At 42.3% G+C, this 21,237-nt stretch overlaps 1 protein-coding gene and 1 pseudogene across 1 annotated transcript; both read right to left on the bottom strand.

Annotated features, from left to right (window-relative positions):
• Positions 1-1,899: 1,899 nt before the first annotated feature.
• Positions 1,900-2,508, bottom strand: LOC102369698 (olfactory receptor 14A16-like). The gene has a single exon (XM_006037252.2). It carries the CDS (start codon positions 2,506-2,508, stop codon positions 1,900-1,902), a length of 609 nt encoding a protein of 202 aa, XP_006037314.2.
• Positions 2,509-15,801: 13,293 nt separating this feature from the next.
• On the bottom strand, positions 15,802-16,722 carry LOC106723075 (annotated as a pseudogene).
• Positions 16,723-21,237: the final 4,515 nt, after the last annotated feature.

The following is a 21,237-nucleotide window of genomic DNA, read 5'->3' as shown; positions in this document are numbered from 1 at the left end:
TTGTAACATTATCGTGTTTTGGGGGCAAAGAATCACGGAATAGGAATTGTGGTAAATGGCATCCTCTGAAAAGTCCTTCCCATAGACCTACTTAACTAAGTTGCCTTCTCTTAAGATGTACTTTTTTGGTACTCTGATAAGATCAGAGCAATTTCCATAGGTAAGCTACAAAGTCATCCAATCCAACTCTCGTGTTACAATGAATTATGAGTACTTTAAAATGTCTCCGCAGTGGTAATGTTAGATGAAAATAAGGCAGAGATCTGCGTTGCATGAAGTCTCACATCTGACTGAAGGCCAGCACTCCCTGCCAGAAAGCTGAGGAGTTTGCAGACAGCAAGTGCACATGTGCTGAACACTTTTTTTGGTGGATGCTTTTATAGACGTTTACATGATTTTTGAATTTTGTACAAAGCTACACGCTAAGTTTTGCACAGCACCCAAAGATCTCAAAGTCATTGTCTAATGTTTTCCAACACAAAACTTCTTGGAAATTTATTTTTACCCTGCACTATAGGGATCCCTTCTGTATAGCATAGGGTTTCTGTCCTCAGGTACTCTTATAACAACAGACAAGTGTTTACCCATGGTGGCGAATAATACTGATATTTAAATGGTGACATAGTTTCTAGGAAGTGGATACAGATCTCCTGTCCACTTTATACAGGCTACCACAAAGTTATTTGGTTGTACTAAGTCTTGACACTTTGGGCAAAACTGGCCACTAACTGCCTTGCTGTACACTGGGCTCGCTCTATATAGAATTGAGTGCCTGCCAGGTGGTACACACAGCTAAACGTGAGCATTTTATTTCTGGCAAATGTTTAATGAGAAATACATGCAATATTATAAGGAGAAAAGCATTCAGAATCAGGACAGAACATGAAAAATCAAATTTCTACTGACGATTATTTGTGCGAATGCAGCTCAAAAGAACCAAGCAGCTGATTTGTTTTTCAATTAGCTTCCTTGGGTAGTGAAGTCACTGAAGTGCCAGCACATCTGCCAAAAAACCAAAAAATCTGCCAAAATTGTTTTGTGAAGATTCTTGAGGTTTCAGATAATATCTCTCTCTCCATATATTGAAAGTTGCCATTGCTCACACACATCGTTAAAACATGCCAAATTCTTAACAGTATTGCAACCTTCCAAGAGAAGCAGAGCCATTCATACATTTCAGGAATTATTCTCCATCCCCCCAAAATGATAAAAAATTGTCAATTTTCTTTTCATCCAATATCTACAATGCTAATATCCCTGGAAATTAAAAAGCATTAACAGTCCCTATCTAAAAATCTCCAATTTCACCCCAAATGTCCTAAGAGTTTATGCTGATAGCATAACAAAACAAAAAAGGAAGCAAATAAATGAATAACCCCCTCCCCCCCTTCACATCCTGGGAACGTACAGAGAAGCAGCAGCAACAACAATAACAACAATAATAAATACATCTGATAATATAGGAATCCCACAATAGTCATACTTGAACCAAAGTCCTATCCCAAACCTGATAAGAACTAGACATTCCCTCAAGTAAGATGTCCAGATAGCATTTTAAGATTAGATGGAGAGAGCGAGAGAAATGGATTTTAATTTTATATGCTACATCATAAGAAGTCCTTTGAATTCAGTAGTGCTCCAGGAAATATGCAAGGTACAAGACTTATTGTAGGTGATATCTTTTCTTGGAAAAACTGCATAGTTGGATAAGTTGTCCTGAAGGTTAAATAGTGCAAGAAAAGGCATTATCTGCAAAAAATCCTTCAACTTCATTGTGCCTAATCTGAACCAGCTAGATAATGTAAATTCTGCATTAAAATAGATTAGAGAACACATCATCACAAAGAAAATAATCTTATTTGATTAAATTAACGCAAATGAGTAATTCAGCCACAGTAATTAAGGGAAACTACACGAGTAATTCCTTCTGAATAATATCCATTGGATCACTTCCCACAAGGCAACTTTCATCTCCTTGTTCCTAATGCTGTAGATGACTGGATTCATCACTTGAGGTACTGTGGAATAGAGAACACCTACCAGGATGTCAAAAGCTGATGGAGAGTTGGAGGTGGGTTTCAGGTAGGCAACAATGCCATTTGAAAGAAACAAGGTGACCACCATGATGTGAGGAATGCAGGTGGAGAAGGCTTTATGCTTCCCCTGCTCAGAGGGGATTCTGCGCACAGTGATAAAGATCTGAACATATGACACTAGGATGAATGCAAAACAGACTAAGCCGAGACACACACCAAATGCCACGATTCCAATTTCACTGATGTTTGCATCAGAACAGGAGAGCTTGACCACCTGGGGGATATCACAGAAGAACTGGTTTATAACGTTTGAGTCACAGAAGGGTAAAGTAAAGGTGTTACCAGAGTGCAGTGCAGAGTACCCAATAGCACTGACCCAAGCACTGGCTGCCATTTGGGTGCAGGCTCTCCTGTCCATTAAAGTCCCATAGTGCAAAGGCTTGCAGATGGCAACATAGCGGTCATAGGCCATGATGGTGAGGATAGCAAGGTCAGCTGTAACAAAGAAGATAAAGAGAGAGAGTTGGGTGACACATCCAGCATAGGAAATTGTCCTGATGTTCATGATTGAATTGGCCATGGATTTGGGGAGAGTCACAGAGATGGATCCAATATCAAGGATGGATAAATTCATCAAAAAGAAGTACATGGGGGTGTGGAGATGGTTGTTGAAGGCTATGACTGTGAAAACAAGGAGATTCCCCATCACGGCTGCCAGGTACAATGTTAGGAAGAGGATAACGTGGAGAATCTGCAGTTCCGGCGATTCAGAGAATCCCAGGAGGATGAACTCGGTCACGGTGGTTTGGTTAAACATATTATTTTTCAAGGCCTGTTCCAGGAATGTATGTTGCCTATACCAGTAAAAAAAAAAAAAAAAGGACTGTGGTCAGAATGAATATAACAAAGAAAATGGACCTGATTATCTTGTTGTCTGTGACTTTAGCTTCAAATCTGCCCAGTAAGACAGGTGCAAAATTTCTAGACACACATCTTTTTGTTTCATGAAGAAACTGGCTGGGGAATAAAGTAAATCATCCACAAGGTCAATCTGATTACAGAAAAAAATATTCTGATTTCTCATTTAAAAAACAAAAACACCACAAAAAGAAGTTTTTCATCTACCTAATGCCTCTAAACTGTCTGTGAGGAACTTGGTTTGCTTGTCCCAGCTCCAGTTTTCCACGGCAGGCTTTGAGGGCAGACAACTTTTCCCATGATCAGGGCTCCCATCATAGAATTGTTTAGCTAAAAATATTTCCTATGAAAATGAAACATGAAGCATCATGTGAAGTGTAGCGTGGTCAGAGAGCCTAGCATGGAGAGGGAAGTTTGGCATGAACCACCCTGTTCTCCAATGTAGGTGTTATATGTGGCAGTGTGCCCAAAAATTTTTTTGGTTTTCAAAAGATCATTTTGTGGCGAATAAGGTGTCCTAAGTGTCCTAAGCATTTATTTTTTTAAATTAAAAATTGTATTATTATTATTATTATTATTATTATTATTATTATTATTATTGTGGCAGGATGTCAGTGAAAATGTAAACAGGTAGAAATTAGAAAGACAAAGGTAAAATGTGGAGGGAGGGGGAGAAAGCAGAGGAGGGGAGGGAAGGCCAAAGGGAAACACTACAGTGATAATAATACAAGGTATTATTGTATTCTAGCACTGTTGTCTCCCTTTGGCCTTTTCTTTCCCTGCTTTCTTCACCCTTCCTTACCTGCTTTACCTGTTGTCTTTCTAATTTCTACCTATTTACATTTTCACTGATATCCTTCCACACTTTTAGCTTCTCTCATTCCTTGGAGTCTTAGACCAGGAGAGGCTGCATATGCCTGAAGAAGTGTGACTGCGCCCAAAAGCTTGCCTAGAACTTTTCCCCAACTACTCAGTTGGTCTAATAAAAGATATTGCATCTACCCAAAGAACCTTGCCTGCCTGTGTCCTTAGACCAATACGACTATAACTAAAAACCCCTTAGAAAGGCTAATTATTTACTGTGACAAACAAGTGGTTAACAGTTTTAGCGTGAAACTACGGCATTAACATTTTCACATAATGGCCCCTATTTCCATGGACATAGATGGACATTTTAGAACACACAGAGGTATATAATGATTCCAAACTATTTTCCAGGTGCAGACTACCTCCTACTTGGTTACATATTGATATCTGCCCCCAAATCCAAGGCATCTTTGTGCCATGAAGTAATTCGGTAGTTGGGGGATATTTCAGCTTTGCTGCACAACTTTATTTTCCTGGCCAGCTTGATATAATTGAATCAAATGATAATAATATTCCTTTTAAAAAAAAATCACACAGTAAATCAGAATCACATCCGTATATTATCCTTTTACATGAATAAAGTAAAAAGTATATAGAAATAAAAAACTTACTGTGCTGGAACTTTTGTATTTTGCTCACAATTTCTGATCCATTCAGTTTTTCATTGTCTAGATAGTTGAGCCTCTCTCTCTCTCTCTCTCTCTCTCTCTCTCTATCTATACCTGGAGTTAATGGGTGCAAATGTACAGACACCTAAGAGTAATTCACCTCTTTCTCTCTCTCTCTGAGCTTGAATTGACAAAGGAGATTCAAGTCTGTTTCACTCTCCAGATAATCTGTCTGTAACTGGCATGAAGGAACTATGGCAAGTGTGGAGGCAGTTTATTAGTATCTCTTTTCTAAGAGCCTGTGGGACTTATTCCCTAAAGCTTTTCAACTCAGAAGCAAAGGCCAGAGACAAACATGTAAAGATAAAAGGGACCACTGTGATTCTCTTTCTTGGCCTACTGCAGGCCACAGGACAGAAGATCTTTACTCAGAGTTTCTTGCCCCTTCCATAGGCTTGGTGTCATCTGTGTCTCTGACAAACAAAAGTACAGAGGCACCTAAGGTTGCACATATGTTCAAAGTCTCATATACATTTTATTATATATTTATATATAAATATATAATAAAATGTATATGAGACTTTGAACATATGTGCAACCTTATACATATACACACATTTTATATATATATACACACACACACACATTTATTTATATATAAAAGAAATCTCCTATGCGGATTGGTTCATATAGGCTTCTCATAACGCAAGTGGCAGTCTTCCTCTTTAAGTACCTCAAAGATTTGGCAGCTGCCGGCTTGACACGGAGGTTGGAGCAGCAGGACAGGATATTCTAGATGGTTCTGACAAGTATTTAGTAGCTCTCTTCAAGACCTACAAATGAAGGTATGAAAGTTTGGAGCAAGGGCCTAGGTCAAGATTTTGTAATCAGCACAGAGGGGTGATATACATCACCAGTTTTTAATGCTACTGTGATCTCCCTTCCTGAGAAGCAGCATGAGGACTCCCTGCTGACAGTTGACTGGTAGGATGACATCCTTAAGGCTGTACTGGAAGACATCCAGAGGTCCAGGCCAAGGAGGAGCCAACAGATCTTATAGAATTCAGTGGGGAATCCATTGAGGTCCAGAGGGTTTTTTTCATGATGAGGGCCTTAGGAGCAGCAGTCAGATTTGGCAAGGCTAGCTCCTGCTCCAGCTCATTATGGAAGCATAGGAAGGTAGAACTGTCAGGTTCTTCACCAGATACCCTAGTCCAGTCCCTTGCTCAAGGTAGCATCATCTCTGACTACACCATTACAACAACTCTGTCTAACCTGCTCTTGAACATGTCCAAGAATAGAGATTCTACAACTGCTCTAGGTAGCCTTTCCAATGCTTGACCACCTACATAGCAAAAAGGTTTCTTCTAATCTCCAACCTACATTTCCACTACTGGAAGTCAAGGCCATTGCTCTTACTCCTGTCCGCTATGGTCGCAGAGAAAAATCCACTTTCATCCTCTCTAAAATTTCCCTTCAATTATTTGAAGAATGTTATTCCCCCCTCAGTCTTCTCTTCTCCAGATTAAATAACCTTAGTTCTTTCAGTTTTTTGTCATAAGTCTTGCTTCCCAGGCTTCTCCATGTTTCTAACCTGTTCACATCCCTTTTGAAGTGGAGGGCCCCAAAACCAGACACAGTACTGCAGGTGGAATTCCTCCCACCAGGGCTGGATTATGACAGACTTGGGCCCTGAATTTAAGAGGCCCCATAGCATTACTAAAAAAAGTGATAAAAAGGCATTCATCTTCAATGCCTGATGAAGGGTGTTTGTACCAGAAATCTTGCAATTAAAGAGATTTTTGTTTTGCAAAAATCTTGTTGGTCTAATAAAAGAGATCATCTCTATTACGAGTCCTGATCATAAAAAAAGTGAAACACTCACAAAATCCGTCACTTCCCCTGCCACTTTGGGACTAGCTGCTGCTCCCCCCCGCCCCGGCCGGCCTGGAAGTGGCAGGGGAAGCTTGCACACGACTGCTGCTGCCTCCACTAAACACTCTGCTTGTGGCTGGTGCTCCAGGACCAGACGCCGCTACCCCCTCACCCCTCCCCAGCTCCACAACTGGCTGCAGTGCCAGTTTAAAAAAAATGGCATTTTCAAATTTCTGGCACAGGCTCGGTCCCAAGCACGCTGGAGGTTTTACATTTCCTCCCCCCTCATATTTAGAGGTCCCTCATAAAGTGAGGCCCTAAGCTGTAGCTTACTTAGCTTGTGCCTAAATCCAGCACTGCCTCCTGCTAAGAGAAAAGAGTGGCTTGGGTCCAAATGCTGGTGGAGAGCTGGAGCCAGAAGCTCACAGCTCCTGCTCACGTGTCCCACTGGCCAGCACCGAGTCCTACCCTACCCCCACACTGCACTAATTAATACACTGCACCCTGAACTGACTTGCTGCCATCAGTCCCACCCCACCCCTTGCAACACACTGAGCCCTCCCTTGCCTGTCCAAGCATTGATAGGATCATAGGAAAGTAGTACTAAATGGGACCTCACAAGATCATCTAGTCCAGGCCCCTGCTCAAGGCAGGTTCATTCATGACTAAGCCATGACAGCCAGTGTCTGTCTAACCTGCTCCTAAAAAACTTACAAGGATGGTACTCCCCATCTCTTGGAAGCCTGTTCCAATGCTTGACTACTTTCAGTGTTGCAAATTCCTCCTAATCTCCAAATGGCCTGCAATTTATGAGATGAGATACAACAAAGAAAAGTGCCTGCTGGAGCAGAGCTGTAAAACTCTAGAGCGTATGCCATTCTACCCAACTTGGTGTTATCCACAAATTTGCTAAATGTGCACTTGATCCTGTTATGCAAATTTTAATGAAGTTGTTGAACAATACCAAACCCAGAACGGTCCCTGAGGGAAACCCACTTGAAACTTCCTTCTGAAGAGGCATTTTCTCACTAGACATTAAGCCACTCGCAGAGCATGATGATACAACCAGTTACATATCCACCTTACAGTATGTTCATCCAGTCTGTATTTCCTTAGCTTGTTAATGAAAACAGAGTGAGCAACAGTGTCAAAAGTCCTGCTAAAGTCAAGATGCATCACATCCACTGCTCTTCCCACATCCACAGATCCTGACAACTTATCATGGGAGCATGACTTGCTCTTAATGAATCACCACTGGCTACTCCTGATGATGTAGCTCACGTCTACATGCTTCAGAGTTCATTCCTTGAGGACCCGCCCCATCACTTTTCCAGGTATCAAGGCCAAGATAACTGGTCTGTAGTTCCTCCTCCTTAAAGATGGGAGCTATATTTGCATATTCCAATCATGTAGGACTTTATGTGACCTTCAGGCATTCTCAAACAGAATAGCCAATTCTCCTAAATCATCGCAGTCAATTCCTTCAGTGTCCTTGGGGGATTCCTATCAACCCTGCATACTTTAAAGCATCTAGTTTCTCTATACAATCCGTAACTTGTACTGCTAAAACCCTAGACTATTTGCCTACTTCTCTGTCTGCTCTCATCTGCACTCATCATCTGGTAGCTGCTCCTGTTTGTGAAAATGGAAGCAAAAAAACACTTCATCTTTCCCTGCATCATCTTTCGGGTATCCAGGTATAAGGAAGAGAAGATGATGGTGCCGATGCTGCCTAAGAGCAGTCAGGAGCCGGTGAAGGAAAAGAGAGCTCCCCGGGAGTCACGTTTCTGGAGTTAGTACTCCGTGAAGTTAGAATGGCCAAGGAGAGAGGGAGAGATGGGGAGAGACCGGGATGAGGGGAAGGAGAGGGATGTGGCACAGGGTGGAGCCCAAGCAGGTGGGTGGGACGGCTGCAGTGGCGGACAGCTGACAGTCAGCTGGCTGAGCGACTCAGAGGAGTCTTTCTAGACAGAGAGGCTCCAGTTCAAGAAACGTTGATGTGAACGTGATGCCGGAGCTGGGATAATTATACAGAGAGCGAGGGATAATAGGGAGGAGTCGGCTGAGCCCTTCAGAAACAAGTAAAGCTTTTCCTTTTAGTTTTTATGTTAAAAAGAGCAAAATTGAGCTGGAGAATACCGAGTATTACTGGCTCTGGAAATTGAAACCGCAACACAGATAGTCAGGTGAAAAATCTGAATGACATCCATTGTTTGATAGGAATAGCCCTAAGAGAAGACTGGACTGAGAAACCTCATCTCAGAAGGGTTTCTTCTCATTTTGTTGGTTATCCTATTTTTATTTTTATTTTGTTGATAAAGACAGGACATTGTACTTACCAGAGTCTGATGAAGCTGCCTGTTAGAAGTTGGAGAAGAAAGATCTGACAGACCTAGAAAAAAAAGAGAAAATTATAATGTAATCAATAAAAGATGATTAAAAGAAAAAAAATGACCACTGTGAGTTTTTTAATGATAAGAATTGCAGAATTTCCATTATCAGAGTTGGGTTTCAAGAGTTCAGTGCCACAAGATAAATTTACATTTGCTTCCTCTTCCTCTTCCTCTTCTCTCTTCTCTCTGGCAGGGCAGGCAGCCAGGGGAGCAGCCAGACAAGCTGCGGTTTCTCCTGGGGCACCTGATTCAAGATGGGGCTCGTCTGACTGCTCCCCCAGTGCTTCCACCGGCACTGTCTGCCTGTCTAGTCTATGGCTGAATAAGATTCGGTGCCAAATATCTTTGGATTTGGATTCAGATGAATTGAATCGGGACAGCGATTCGAATCACCGAGTTGAATCACTGTCTCACCGAATCACTGAATCTGAAGCGATTACTTTCCACTTCATGTAGACCTATTTAGTACCTGTAATGACAGGTACTAACTGAATGTGCCATAACGTATTAGCAAAAACAAATGGTCTTTTTGTGATGCTAGTGTGCAGTAGACTAAATCTACTGTGCATTAGTGCATTAGCATTGCTTTTGCCCACCATGCTAATGCACAGTAGAATTAGTCTACTGCACTCAAAGTGTCTAGTGTAGAGGCACCCTGAGAAATACAAATGCTTGAAACCTACTGAAATCAGATCATAAGTGAGGTTAATTTTGTGCAAATATAAAATGGCATGGCTCCAATATACTTCATAAAGCTTCAGCAGTTTCTATCATGCCAGGGCCAGCTCAAGTCGGATCCTGTTTGAAAAATTCTGTGCATTAAATAAAAATTCAATTCAATTAAATTCAAATATTCTTAATAAAGTTAATTCCCCAACAGGGGAAGCAGCCGGTCACATTTTATTGTGAAGCTATTACATTAAAATAACAAAAAAGCCATGGCTCTCTCTTTCCAAGGATGTAGATAAGCATACTTAAGTTTGTGATTCAGCTCCAAGCTCTGCATGGACACTGCCTTACAATTAGAAATTGCTATGTAACCAAAAAACACAAGGCATCTCTGCCATGAATTCAACACTGCAATTTTAAGTAGATATTTGTAAATATATGGATACTGAGGTACTAAATGCTGAAATTAGAATTGTAATGGGGTGAGGGGGAATAACAGATTTGTAATGACTTGGGGCAGTTTTTATTCTAGTCATATTCACATTCTTATGTTATCCTTATATATGAATAAACTAAAAATGGTGTTGAAATAGCAAACTTACTGTGCTGGTGTAGACAGTTTTTCATTTTTTTCCCCCCTTCCCAACTTGTGATGTAGTTCTTCTTAGGATAATATAGCCATCATCCATCTTCAATGTGTGTGCACTCTATCCATTGATTAACAGGGTGCAAGCTGTACAGACACCGAAGAGTCCTTGCCCTCTGTCACACTGCGCTAGATTGATAGTGGATGTAAAGAGGTTTCTCTCTGAAGATATTGTTTCTGTAAGTGGACAGCAGTTTATTTGTTTCCTTTTTTTTCCCCTAAGGCAGAGGCTAGAAACAAATATTTGAAGACGAAAAGGACCATTGTGATGTACTTTTTTGACCTGTGGCAGGCCACAGGATCTTACTTAGTCTTCCCTAGGTAGAGCTTTGTTTTCATATAGACAAAGGTCTATATGATCTGCGTCCCAAAGAGATAATGGTATGGAGGAATCGAATTATACACATAGGTACCCAGTCTTACTTAGGCAATATTCTGCGTAGGTTGGTTAGCTCACTCTCATAACTTAGGTGCTTTTTTAGACCTCACAAAGTTGCAGTCTACATCTTTAAGCATCTAGGTACCTCTGCACACCTGCCCCTTTCTTTCTCCTGCTACCTTCAAGGTGCTTTGCCTCTTTCAAAGTGCAGGAGTCGATCAGGTTTTGATTACAAAGCCCAAAAAGGTTGGCAGACAAAACTTAGGCACCTAAATCCCTTAGACCTCTTGAAAAATCACAGTTTAAGGCGACATTCAGTAATCAACCACAGACAAAACCCATAGAAATCCTGAGAACTGCACTCATCTATGCACCTTCTCCATTTGACCTGTCTCTGACTTTTCTGTTCTTTGAATTTGTCATCTGTAGCTTAAAAACTTGAGAGTGTAAAAACTTTCATCACGAATAATTTATTTTCAGAGCATTTATTTTGAATCAAGCTGTTCAGTGATTGCACCAATATGTGCAATAGCTGCCAAATGATTCACAAACACATTTTCCTGGTTTCCACAAGAGAACAGGGATTGCCAAAGGGCAAGAAACTGAAAGGAGTCAATCCTAGTAGCTGCCCTGCAGTACCCTAAACAACAGATAGAAGTGGTGGACTTCCTCTGAGTGTACCCACAACAATCTATGCCAGATTCAGCCAAAAGTATAAGAAATCACTGCTCTGCAGAGACTGGTTACAACCATAAAGTCAGAGGTATCCCTGTACTCTGGGAGGGAAAGATCGCCAAAAGCTTGTCACATTTTACTGTAAAGCTATCACATTAAGATAACAGAAAAGCATAGTTCTCTATGTCCAGGTACATAGATAAACACACTTTAAAAACACAGAGGAATATAATGATTCAGCTCCAAGCACTGCATGTCTGCTTCCTCCCAAGTAGAAATTGCTATGTGCCCCAAAGCCCAAGGCATCTCTGTGCCATGAATTAAATACTGCAATTTTGAACAGATATTAATTAATATGTGACTACAGAGTTACTATATGCTACAGTATTTGCACTGTATTAGGAAGGGGGCTCAGAAATGTAATGATTTAGGATTTTGTTTTTCCTAGTCATATTCAGTTATTTTATCCATGTTTATAAATAAACTAATAACTGTATTGAAAATAGCAAACTTACTGGGTTGGTGTAGAGTGGTTTGGGGTGGAGGAGGGGCAGGTCTGTTCCCCCAACTTCTAATGCATTCATTTTTTCAGTTCTTCCAGAATAATATAGTCATCATCCATCTTCAATATCTGTGCACTCTATCCATTGGTTAACTGGGTTCAAAAAGTACAGACACCTATGAGTCCTTGCCCTCCATCACACTTCTCTGTACCGACAGTGGATGCAAACCAAATTCTCTCTGAAGATATCTTTTGTGTAACTGGCTTGAAGGGACTGAAGCTGCACGGCAGCTGTTTATTAGGGTCTCTTTTTTCCTACGGTCATGTGGGACTAATTCCCAGGAGCCCTGCACACCAAAGAAGCAGAGACCAGAAATAGGCAGACAAGGTTCCTTGGGTGAATCTGATATCTTTTATTAGGCCAACCCAAATAGTTGGGAAAACAATTATTAAGCAAGCTTTCAAGTTCAAAAACCCTTCATCAGGCTAAGGCAGTTTCAGCAGTCGGTGTGCGTTCTTCCTGGATGGAATGAAGAGTAAAGAAGCCAGCGGCTGGGCTGGTGTGCAGACAAGACAGGTGGTCAGTGAAAATGTAGATTGAGGAGTCAATGGCTGAGAGACAGGCTGGAGAGGTGCAGGGGTGGGAAGAGAGAGAAGGGGGATGAAAGTGGAGAGATACCTGGGGAGTCAGATGTTAGGCAGGTTATAATGTGTCATAAATCCAATGTCTATATTTAGTCCATGATTTTTAGTATCCAGGAGGTTGATGAAGTGGAGTTCATCCACAGTGGATGATACATCCAGTCTGTAGGGGACCCATGTACTGTTTCCTCCTGCATACCACATCCAGCACCTGCTATGGGATCTGTGCTGCATGCAGTGCCTGTCTCTGATCAACTGCAGCAGGTATCCTAAATTGCAGCATGCATCCTAGCAGATATTATGGGCATTGGATCTGGCGTGCAGGGGGATCCTGAACTAACTCCATGTGAGTGACACATGCAGTGTGGGCCCCAGAGTGGGTTTCATGTGCTGTGTAAACTGGCCCTGCGTGTGGGACTGGCTTGGTGTATGGCATGCTGGTCAATTCAAGACTAAGAAGTAAGGGTATGGGCTGGATGATATGTGACCATGAGCCATATCTTTGCCCCCTATACTACAGAGTCCCTTAGAAGAGGACAACAAAGGCCTCCCTGATATCCACACTAGCATCCAGTACCAGCTGGATGTTGACCTGCTGGTGAAGGAAAAGCACGTGCTTAAGGCTGAGGACTTGAGACCAGAGCAGTAAAAAGATCATTGAAGATGCGATCTTTCTAAGGCAAGGAGAGGGCTCATGAAGACAACATTGAGACATGTCAGGGACTACGTGGCAGGGCACAGTGTGACATCTGGTGATGGTAGGAAAAGGCTGCTTGAAATGCTCTTGGCCCAAGTGTTAGAAAGCCCCAACATCAATTGTCTGCAGGGAAGCTGGGCTTCCAGAGCTGGAGAAACACTGATTTGGCAAGGTTCAAACTCTCAAAACATACCTGGCTGCAGAAAGTGGCAATTCCTTGACTTTGGTGGCAACCACTTCCCCATTACCAGACTGTTTTAAGGAAGCAACTCTGTACCCCTTGTCCTCGTCCCCGACTTCACTTTAACTGTGATACTGTGGAATCATCAGGGGGATATGGGCCAAAGGAACCCAGGGTCCTATTTGTCCTCTTTTGTCTACCTGCTCTTGAAACAATTTCAAGGATCACAAACCTACAGTTTCTCTAGGCAGCCTGTTCCAATATCTGATTACCTTCTGGGGCAGAAAATTCCTCCTCATTACTAAATTTCAGCTGCTGAAGCTTGAGGGCTTTACTCCTAGATCTGTACACTAGACCCAGAAAAAAGCCCATCTGCATCCTGTCTCTAGCCACCATTCAGGTATTGGATGCCTGCTATCAAATTTCCCATATATCTTCTCTTCTTCAGACTAAATATCCCTAGTGCTTTCAGCATTTCCTCACAACTCATGCTTTTCAGGCTTCTAATTATTTTTGTCTGTGCCAGACTCTTGCTTGTCAGTTTGCATCCTTCTTGAAGAGTGGGGCCCAAAAACAGGACACAGTACTCAAAGCGAAGCCTCATCAGGCATGAATAGACTGGAAGAATCACTTCACCTGATTTGAAAATGAATGGCACTCCTGTTAATACAACCCAGGATGTTTTTAGGAACATGAGCACGTTCTGGGCTCCTTTTCATCTCATGCTCCACCGTAACCCCCAGGCCCTTCTCTGCAGTCCTGCAGTCTAGTCAGTTGTTCCCCAGTCTGTATTTGTTCATGTGATTATTTCATCTCAAATGTAGGACCATTACTTTGCTAGGATGGAGAAATGGCCTACAATCCATGAGATGAGATCCAACAAGGACAATTACCCTTTGGAGCAGAGTTGTAAAATGCTGGACTGTACGCAATACCAACCATCTTGGTGTCATCCACAAATTTGCTAAGTGTGCACTTGATCCTCTTATGCAAATTCTTAATAAAGATGTTGAACAATACTGAGTCCAAGAGTCCCTGAGGGGACCCCACTTGATACCTCCGTCCTACTGGACATTAAGCCATTGAGGAATCTCAATATGATGAAATAAGCACACTGTATCTACATGAGATGATAAGAGCACATTAGGCAAATTCTACTGTGCATTAGTGTGCCACAGCAAAAGCCTGCTAATGCACAGTATGTTTAGGCTACTGCATATTAGTGTCACGAAAGACCATGAGTTAGTGCTACTGCATTATAGCACCAGTAATTGTGCATTAAGGTAGTACTTGTTATTGCAGGTACTAAACTTAATGCACAGTAACAGTGGCACACTAGTGCATATGTAGACATGCCCCCAGGTACATATCTACCATACAGATGGTTTCTATCATCTTCTGCAGTGAATAACCCAGCAAAGAGTTACTGCAGTAACTAACTTCTTCACCTCATTTTTTCCACTCCCTCCTGTTTCTCACTGTTGGGCTGCTGAACAGCTCAGCCTACTTTTAGCTCTGCTCCTCCATTATTGGTTCTAATTTGTTGCATAATCAAATCCTATAGGAACAAAGCAATGTAGTTCAGGTTACTAACTAGCAGCATGCCTTTATTGGACAAGATTGAGGGGGGACACAGAAATATAACCAGTATTAGATCTACATCAGAGACAGAATAATTGTATTAGAAAAAGGTAGATAGACTAGAGGAAGATCAAGAGCTGGTGATAACAATGAACTATGAAATGATTGGGCTTAGCTTAGCTCCATGTGAACAGAAATATACCTGTTCCTGCTGGGCAATTTTTTGTAAATTTTGACCAGAGAAGAAATTGTGTTGGGGGGCAGGAGTCTGGGGGTGGGCAGAGGGGATGCCCCCTCTAGATCTGGCCTTGGATCCTCTACACCTCTTCTGGATCTTCCCCTAGCACCACGCTGACTAGGGAGTCTTTGTAGCCAGACAGTTTTTCCAGCTGCAAGGGTGTATTTCTGTACACTTACAGAATTGGAGAAAGGAGGTTGTGGGCTCTTGAGAGCCTGCAAAATGCCTTCCTAGACTGAAGGCACAGGAGTAGTATTAATGAAAAAAATTCTCTGTCTGCTGCATTGGGGAAGGGCTGTCCTATTCGGACTTAGTGGTGGGAGGGACAGATGTGAAAGTTTCAAAACAATACAAAAGACAACAAGAAAAGGAAGATAAGGTAAAAGCCACAGAAAATGCTATATTAAAGATGGCAGAACAGATTTAGGGATGGAAGGAGGCTGCCAACCACTCCATTTAGCTCAGCAGGGAAGAGGGCAGGAAAGGCACAGCAAAACAGCATAGCAAACGCATTGTAGGGGAAAAGAAACAGAACAAAAATACAGAATCTAACTCCAGAGGGGTTCAAAAAGTCAACATTTTAAAAGTTTTATGGGGATATGGAATTAAGAGTTGGATCTCGCAAAGCTGGGAAAGGAGGAAAGCAGCTGCCACCTCCAGATGGATAGATTCATTGATTCATTTTGCTCTAATGGAAAATGATACATTATAATTTCTCCCTAGGCATCAGTAGTGACCCAGAATGAACAACATGCTCAATACTTCCTGCAGAATAAAACAGACGACACATTTCGAGATGATGTTAAAAAGTGACCTTCCTTGATTAAAGAGATGAAGAAATGAGTGCCTAAATTACAATAATCAGGGAAAGATGCACAACCCATTTCTTTGGCGTTATATCCGCGGGATCATTTTCCTCAGGGCAGCTTTGATTTCCTTGTTCCTCATACTGTAAATGACTGGATTCATCACTGGAGGGAGAGTGGAATAAAAAACTGTTAAAAGGAGATCCAGAGCTGATGCAGAGTTGGAGGTGGGCTTTAAGTAGGCAAAGATGGCAGTAAATAAAAGCAGTGAGACCACCATGATGTGAGGAATGCAGGTGGAGAAGGCTTTATGCTGACCATCCTCAGAGGGGATTCTGCGCACTGCAGTGAATATCTGAACATACGACACTATGATGAATGAAAAACAGCCTAAGCCGAGACACATGCTAAAGGCCAAAATTCCAATTTCTTTGGTGTTTGCATCAGAACAGGAAAGCTTGAGTCACTGGGGAATATCACAGTAGAACTGGTTTATGACGTTACAGCTGCAGAAAGGTAAATTAAAAGTGTTACCAGTGTGCAGTGCAGAATACAGAAGAGAAATAACCCATGCGCTAGCTGCCATTCGGGTGCAAGCTCTCCAGTCCATTAGCATCTCATAGTGCAGTGGTTTGCAGATGGCGACATAGCGGTCATATGCCATGATTGTAAGGATGAAGAAGTCAGCTGTAACAAGGAAGACAAAGAAGAAGACTTGTGTGGCACATCCCGCATAGGAAATTCTCCTTGTGTTCATTAGAGTATTAGTTATGGATTTGGGGACAGTCACAGAGATAGATCCAATATCTAGGATGGACAAATTCATCAGGAAGAAGTACATGGGGGTATGCAGACGGTGGTCAAAGACTACGACTATAAAAATTAGGAGATTCCCCATCATTGCTATCAGGTACACTGTTAAGAAGATGACAACATGCAGGATTTGTAGTTCCAAGGATTCAGAGAATCCCAGGAGGATGAACTCAGTCACCGTTGTTTGATTAGACATTTCCTCCTTCAAGACATTACCTGTTGTCTGTGGTGGGAGACACAAGGACAGCTGTCAAATGCAGTCACCCTGATTCTCCTGTCGTTAGCCTCTCATAGCTTTAGGACAGGTGCACATTTTCCAAATACAAAACATTGTTTCACGGAATATTTTGATTTTGGACACATTTTCAAAAAGAAAGGGTTGCTTTGAGGAGCATACTGTTGTTTTCCTCTAGAATATTATACAGTCAAAACAGTAGGTTTTTTTAATCTGTCTAATGTCACTAAATTCCCTCTTAGGAATTGTGACTTGGTTGTACCCACTATTCTGAAGGGCAGGCTTTAAAGCCAAACCTTCTTTCCTGTCATAGAACTGTTTTCCCCATGCATCATAAATATTCTTATTCATTTAGAAACGTCTGATTTTGGCAAATATTTTGGTCTAAATGTTACTTTAAAATTAATAACAACATACCTCACTCTGCACTAGTGCACAAGATTCATAAGAGCCACTCATTAAGAGTTGCAAATACTTTACACCCATAGAAATCAGATCATAAATGAGGATACAACTATAAAGTGAAGCTCCAATGACCTTCATAAAGCTTCAGTCCCTTTATATCAAGAGAGGGCCTGCTCAGGTTCAATACTGTTTAAAAATACTGTGCATTAAATACATATTCAAATATTCTTGTCAAAATCAATTCCCTATCAATATGAAAAGCTTGTCACATTTTATTGTGAAGCTATTACATTAAGATAACAGAAAAACATAGTTCTCTATTTTCAGGGACGTAGATAAACACACTTTAAAACCACAGTGGGATTTAGTGATTAAGCTCCAAGCTCTGCATGGCTGCTTCCTCACAAGTAGAAATTGCTATGTGCCCCAAAGCCCAAGGCTTCTCTGTGCCATGAATTAAATACTGCAATTTTGAGTAGATATTAATCAAGATGTGACTACAGAGTTACTATGTAACTATGTTACTATGACTACAGAGCCACAGTATTTGAATGGTATTAGGAGAGGGGATCAAAATTGTAATGATTTAGGATTTTTTTTCCCTAGTCATATTCACTTTTTTATCCTTGTATATGAATAAATTAAGAGTTGTATTGAAATATTCAACTTACAAGGCTGGTGTAGAGCAGTTTGTTTGTCATTTCTATTCCCCCAACTTCTAATGCATTCAGTTTTTCAGTTCTTCCAGGATAGTATAGTCATCGTCCATCTTCAATATCTGTGCACTCTATCCATTGGTTAACTGGGTGCAAAAAGTACAGACCCCTACGAGTCCTTGCCATCTATCACACTTCTCTGTACTAACAGTGGATGCAAACTAATTTCTCTCTGAAGATATCTCTTGTGTAATTGGCCTGAAGGGACTGAAGCTGCAAGGCAGCTGTGTATCAGGGCCTTTTCTTTCCCCCCTAGGGTCATGTGGGACTCATTCCCAGGAGCCCTGCACAGCTCAGAAGCAGAGACCACAAATAAATATTTGAAGACATAAAGGACCACTGTGATGCACTTTCTTGATCTCTAACAAGCCACAGGCCATAGGATATTACTTATGGTCCCTTCTCCTACCAAAGGTCTCTATGAACTGTGCCCCAACTAGGCCATTGTATGTAGGCATCAAATGATACATACCCACTCATACTTGGGCAATATCTTGTGTGGGCTTTTCGTTTACTCTCATAACTTAGGTGATTTTGTAAACCTCACTGAACGCATCTTCACGTTGCCACATGGTGACACTGTTACTGTGCCATACTTTAGTTCTTCCTTTTGGAAGTACTAATACATGGTGCAGTAACTGCCCGTACTGCACTGTACTGGTGGTGCACGCTGTGATTTCCCCACTACGTTGCCAGAGCAGTGCAGTTCAAGTAGGGAGTGTGCCACTACGGTAACATAGCTGGTGCTCACATGTAGACTCATGTGATCACTGTGTCACCGTAGTACGCTTTACAGTGATGTAGCACATCACTACATCACCGTAGGACAACATGTTGACACAACCACTAAGTGCCAGAGTACATCTTTCAAAATCTGGCTGCCTCTGCACACCTACCCCTGTGTTCCTCTTGCTACTTTCCACGTGCTGCTCCTCTCTCAAAGTGCAGGACTCATTAAAGTTGTTTCTTATGAAGTCCAAAAAGCTAAGTGAACAAATCTTGGGCACCCAAGTCCCTTACAATGCTTGAAAAATCACAGTTTGGAGTGACATACAGCCATCACCCATGAGCAAGACCCATAGAAATCTTGAGAACTACACTCATCTATGCAACTTCTCCATGTGACTTGTCACTGCCTTTTCTATTCTTTTTATCTGCAATCTGCAGGATAAAAATCTGAGTGTGTAAAATCAGTCACCATGAAGGATTTCATTTCAGGCTATTTTTTTTTTTTTTAAATCATACTGCTCAATGATTCTACCAGGACATGCCGTAGCTGTTACATGATTTGCAAACACATTTTGTCTGGTTTTCACAGGAGAACAGGGATTGCCAGAGGCCACAGTCTGGACACCCTAGTTGTGAAGTAGTTTTTCCTAATGTTGAGCCTGAAACAAGCCTGAAATGTTCTTCCAGGAGTTTGTGACCATTACTCTTTGGTGAACAGTTGTTCACCGAGCCCTAGATGTATGCTTCTGATTGTAGTGGTAAGCTGCTACCCCTCTCAGCCTTCCCTTTTTCAGGCTGAAGAGTCCCAGGTCCCTCAGCCGTATCTCATATGGCTTGCCGTACAAGTCTCTGATCACATGGGTAGCCCTTCTCTGGACTCTCTCAAGCTTTACCGCATCCTTGTTAAGGTGTAGAGCCCAGAACTGGATGCAGTACTCCAGCTGCGGTCTCACCAGTGCTGAGTAGAGCTGTGTAGAGCAGGAAAGTCACTTCTTTGCAATGGTTTTGCTGCAGATGCATCAATTGATGCATGTTAGGGTATAGTTGGCCCTGCTGACTACAGCATTGCACTGCCGGCTCATGTTCATACTGTGTTCAATTATTGCCCCCAGGTCTTGGTGACAAGTGATGGGGGATCTTCAGTCCTGCTGCCTGATGTGAGGCAGCAGTTACACAAGCACCCATGTCATGAGTTTTGCCTGTGAGCAGCTAGATGCGCAGGGCCCCAGAACCCAGAACCCCTGCACCGATCTCCTTGACAGCTGGCAGGCTTCGTAGCCTCCGCAGGGGCTAGCAGCTCTGCAGTTTTCGCCCTGCTGCGCCTTACCACAAACAGTTTCATCCATGTCACGAGTTTTGCTTGTCTGCAGCTTGTGGTGCCGTTTCCCCCAAACCCTGCACAGATCTCCTTGAAAGCTGTCAGGCTTTGTGGCCTCTGTAGGAGCTAGTATGCCTGCAGTTTTGACCCCACTGTGGCTTAACACATGCACGTGACATGAGTTTTACTCTCAAACTTAGGGGTGCCATTTCTCTGAACTCCCTACACCTATCTTCTTGAAGCTTGGCATGCTTCATGCCCTTGGAAGGAATTAGCATTCCTATAAGTTTCATCCAAATCAGGCCATAAATTACAAAGTTATAGCGTGTTTTGTCCTTCCCTATTATATCCTATGGGCAAAACGTTGATATAGGGTTGAAATGGCAAAACGTTTCAACGGAACGAAACAGAACAGCCATTTCGACTCGAAACAGAATTCAAAATGGAACACTGTTCTGTCAAAATGTCGACACGCTCGTGGAAACAGGACACTGCTGTTTTGCACAGCCCTAATGTTCAGTGCAGGTCCCCGGTTTGTTGGTCTTTTGGGACATTTGTCGGAAGCTGTCTCCATTCTGAATAAAGCTGTTGTGAGCAATGTGTGCTGGTGTTTGCTCCCTGCTTGCTCTGGCTACTGAGTAACAGGATCCATGAGTGATTGGATCGTCGTCTCCCTAGTCGTTGGATGCCACATGGAGTCGGGGTCAAACATAGAATAATAGAAAGTTGGAAGGGACTTCAGGAGGTCATCTAATCTAACCCCCTGCTCAAAACAGAGCCATCCCCAAGTAGTTCATCCCGGCCAAAGCTTTGTCTAGCTGGGTTATGGAAAACTCCAAGGATAGAGACTCCACAACCTCTCTGGGTGACCTGTTCCAGTGTTTTACTACCCTCCTAATGACAAATTGCTTCCTAATTTCTAACTTAAACTTCCTTTAGGCCCCGCAGGAAGATGTGGAGACACCACCCAGGTGACCTGTTCCAGTGTTTTACTACCCTCCTAATGACAAATTGCTTCCTAATTTCTAACTTAAACTTCCTTTAGGCCCCGCAGGAAGATGTGGAGACACCACCCAAGAAAGACAGGTGACACATGCAAGGAGTGCCCAGGTAAGAAACAGGGGTCCAGATAGTCTTCCTAATCAGGGGGTGGCATGCACAGCTATGCAAGGCCTTAAATGCCTATATACCAATGCTCGTAGTATGGGGAACAAACAGGAGGAACTCGCCCTCAGAATAGCCAGTTCAAACCCAGACATAGTAGGGCTTACAGAAACGTGGTGGGATTCATCCCATGACTGGGCAGTT

This window comes from Alligator sinensis, unplaced genomic scaffold (assembly GCF_000455745.1).
Source record: "Alligator sinensis unplaced genomic scaffold, ASM45574v1 scaffold427_1, whole genome shotgun sequence".
In the NCBI taxonomy this organism is placed as follows: Eukaryota; Metazoa; Chordata; order Crocodylia; family Alligatoridae; genus Alligator; species Alligator sinensis.
This window is presented reverse-complemented; position numbering and strand designations above follow the sequence as displayed.

Excerpts from the sequence above, each read along its gene's own strand:
- LOC102369698 (XM_006037252.2), bottom strand. The coding sequence starts at position 2,508 with ATGGCCTATGACCGCTATGTTGCCATCTGCAAGCCTTTGCACTATGGG.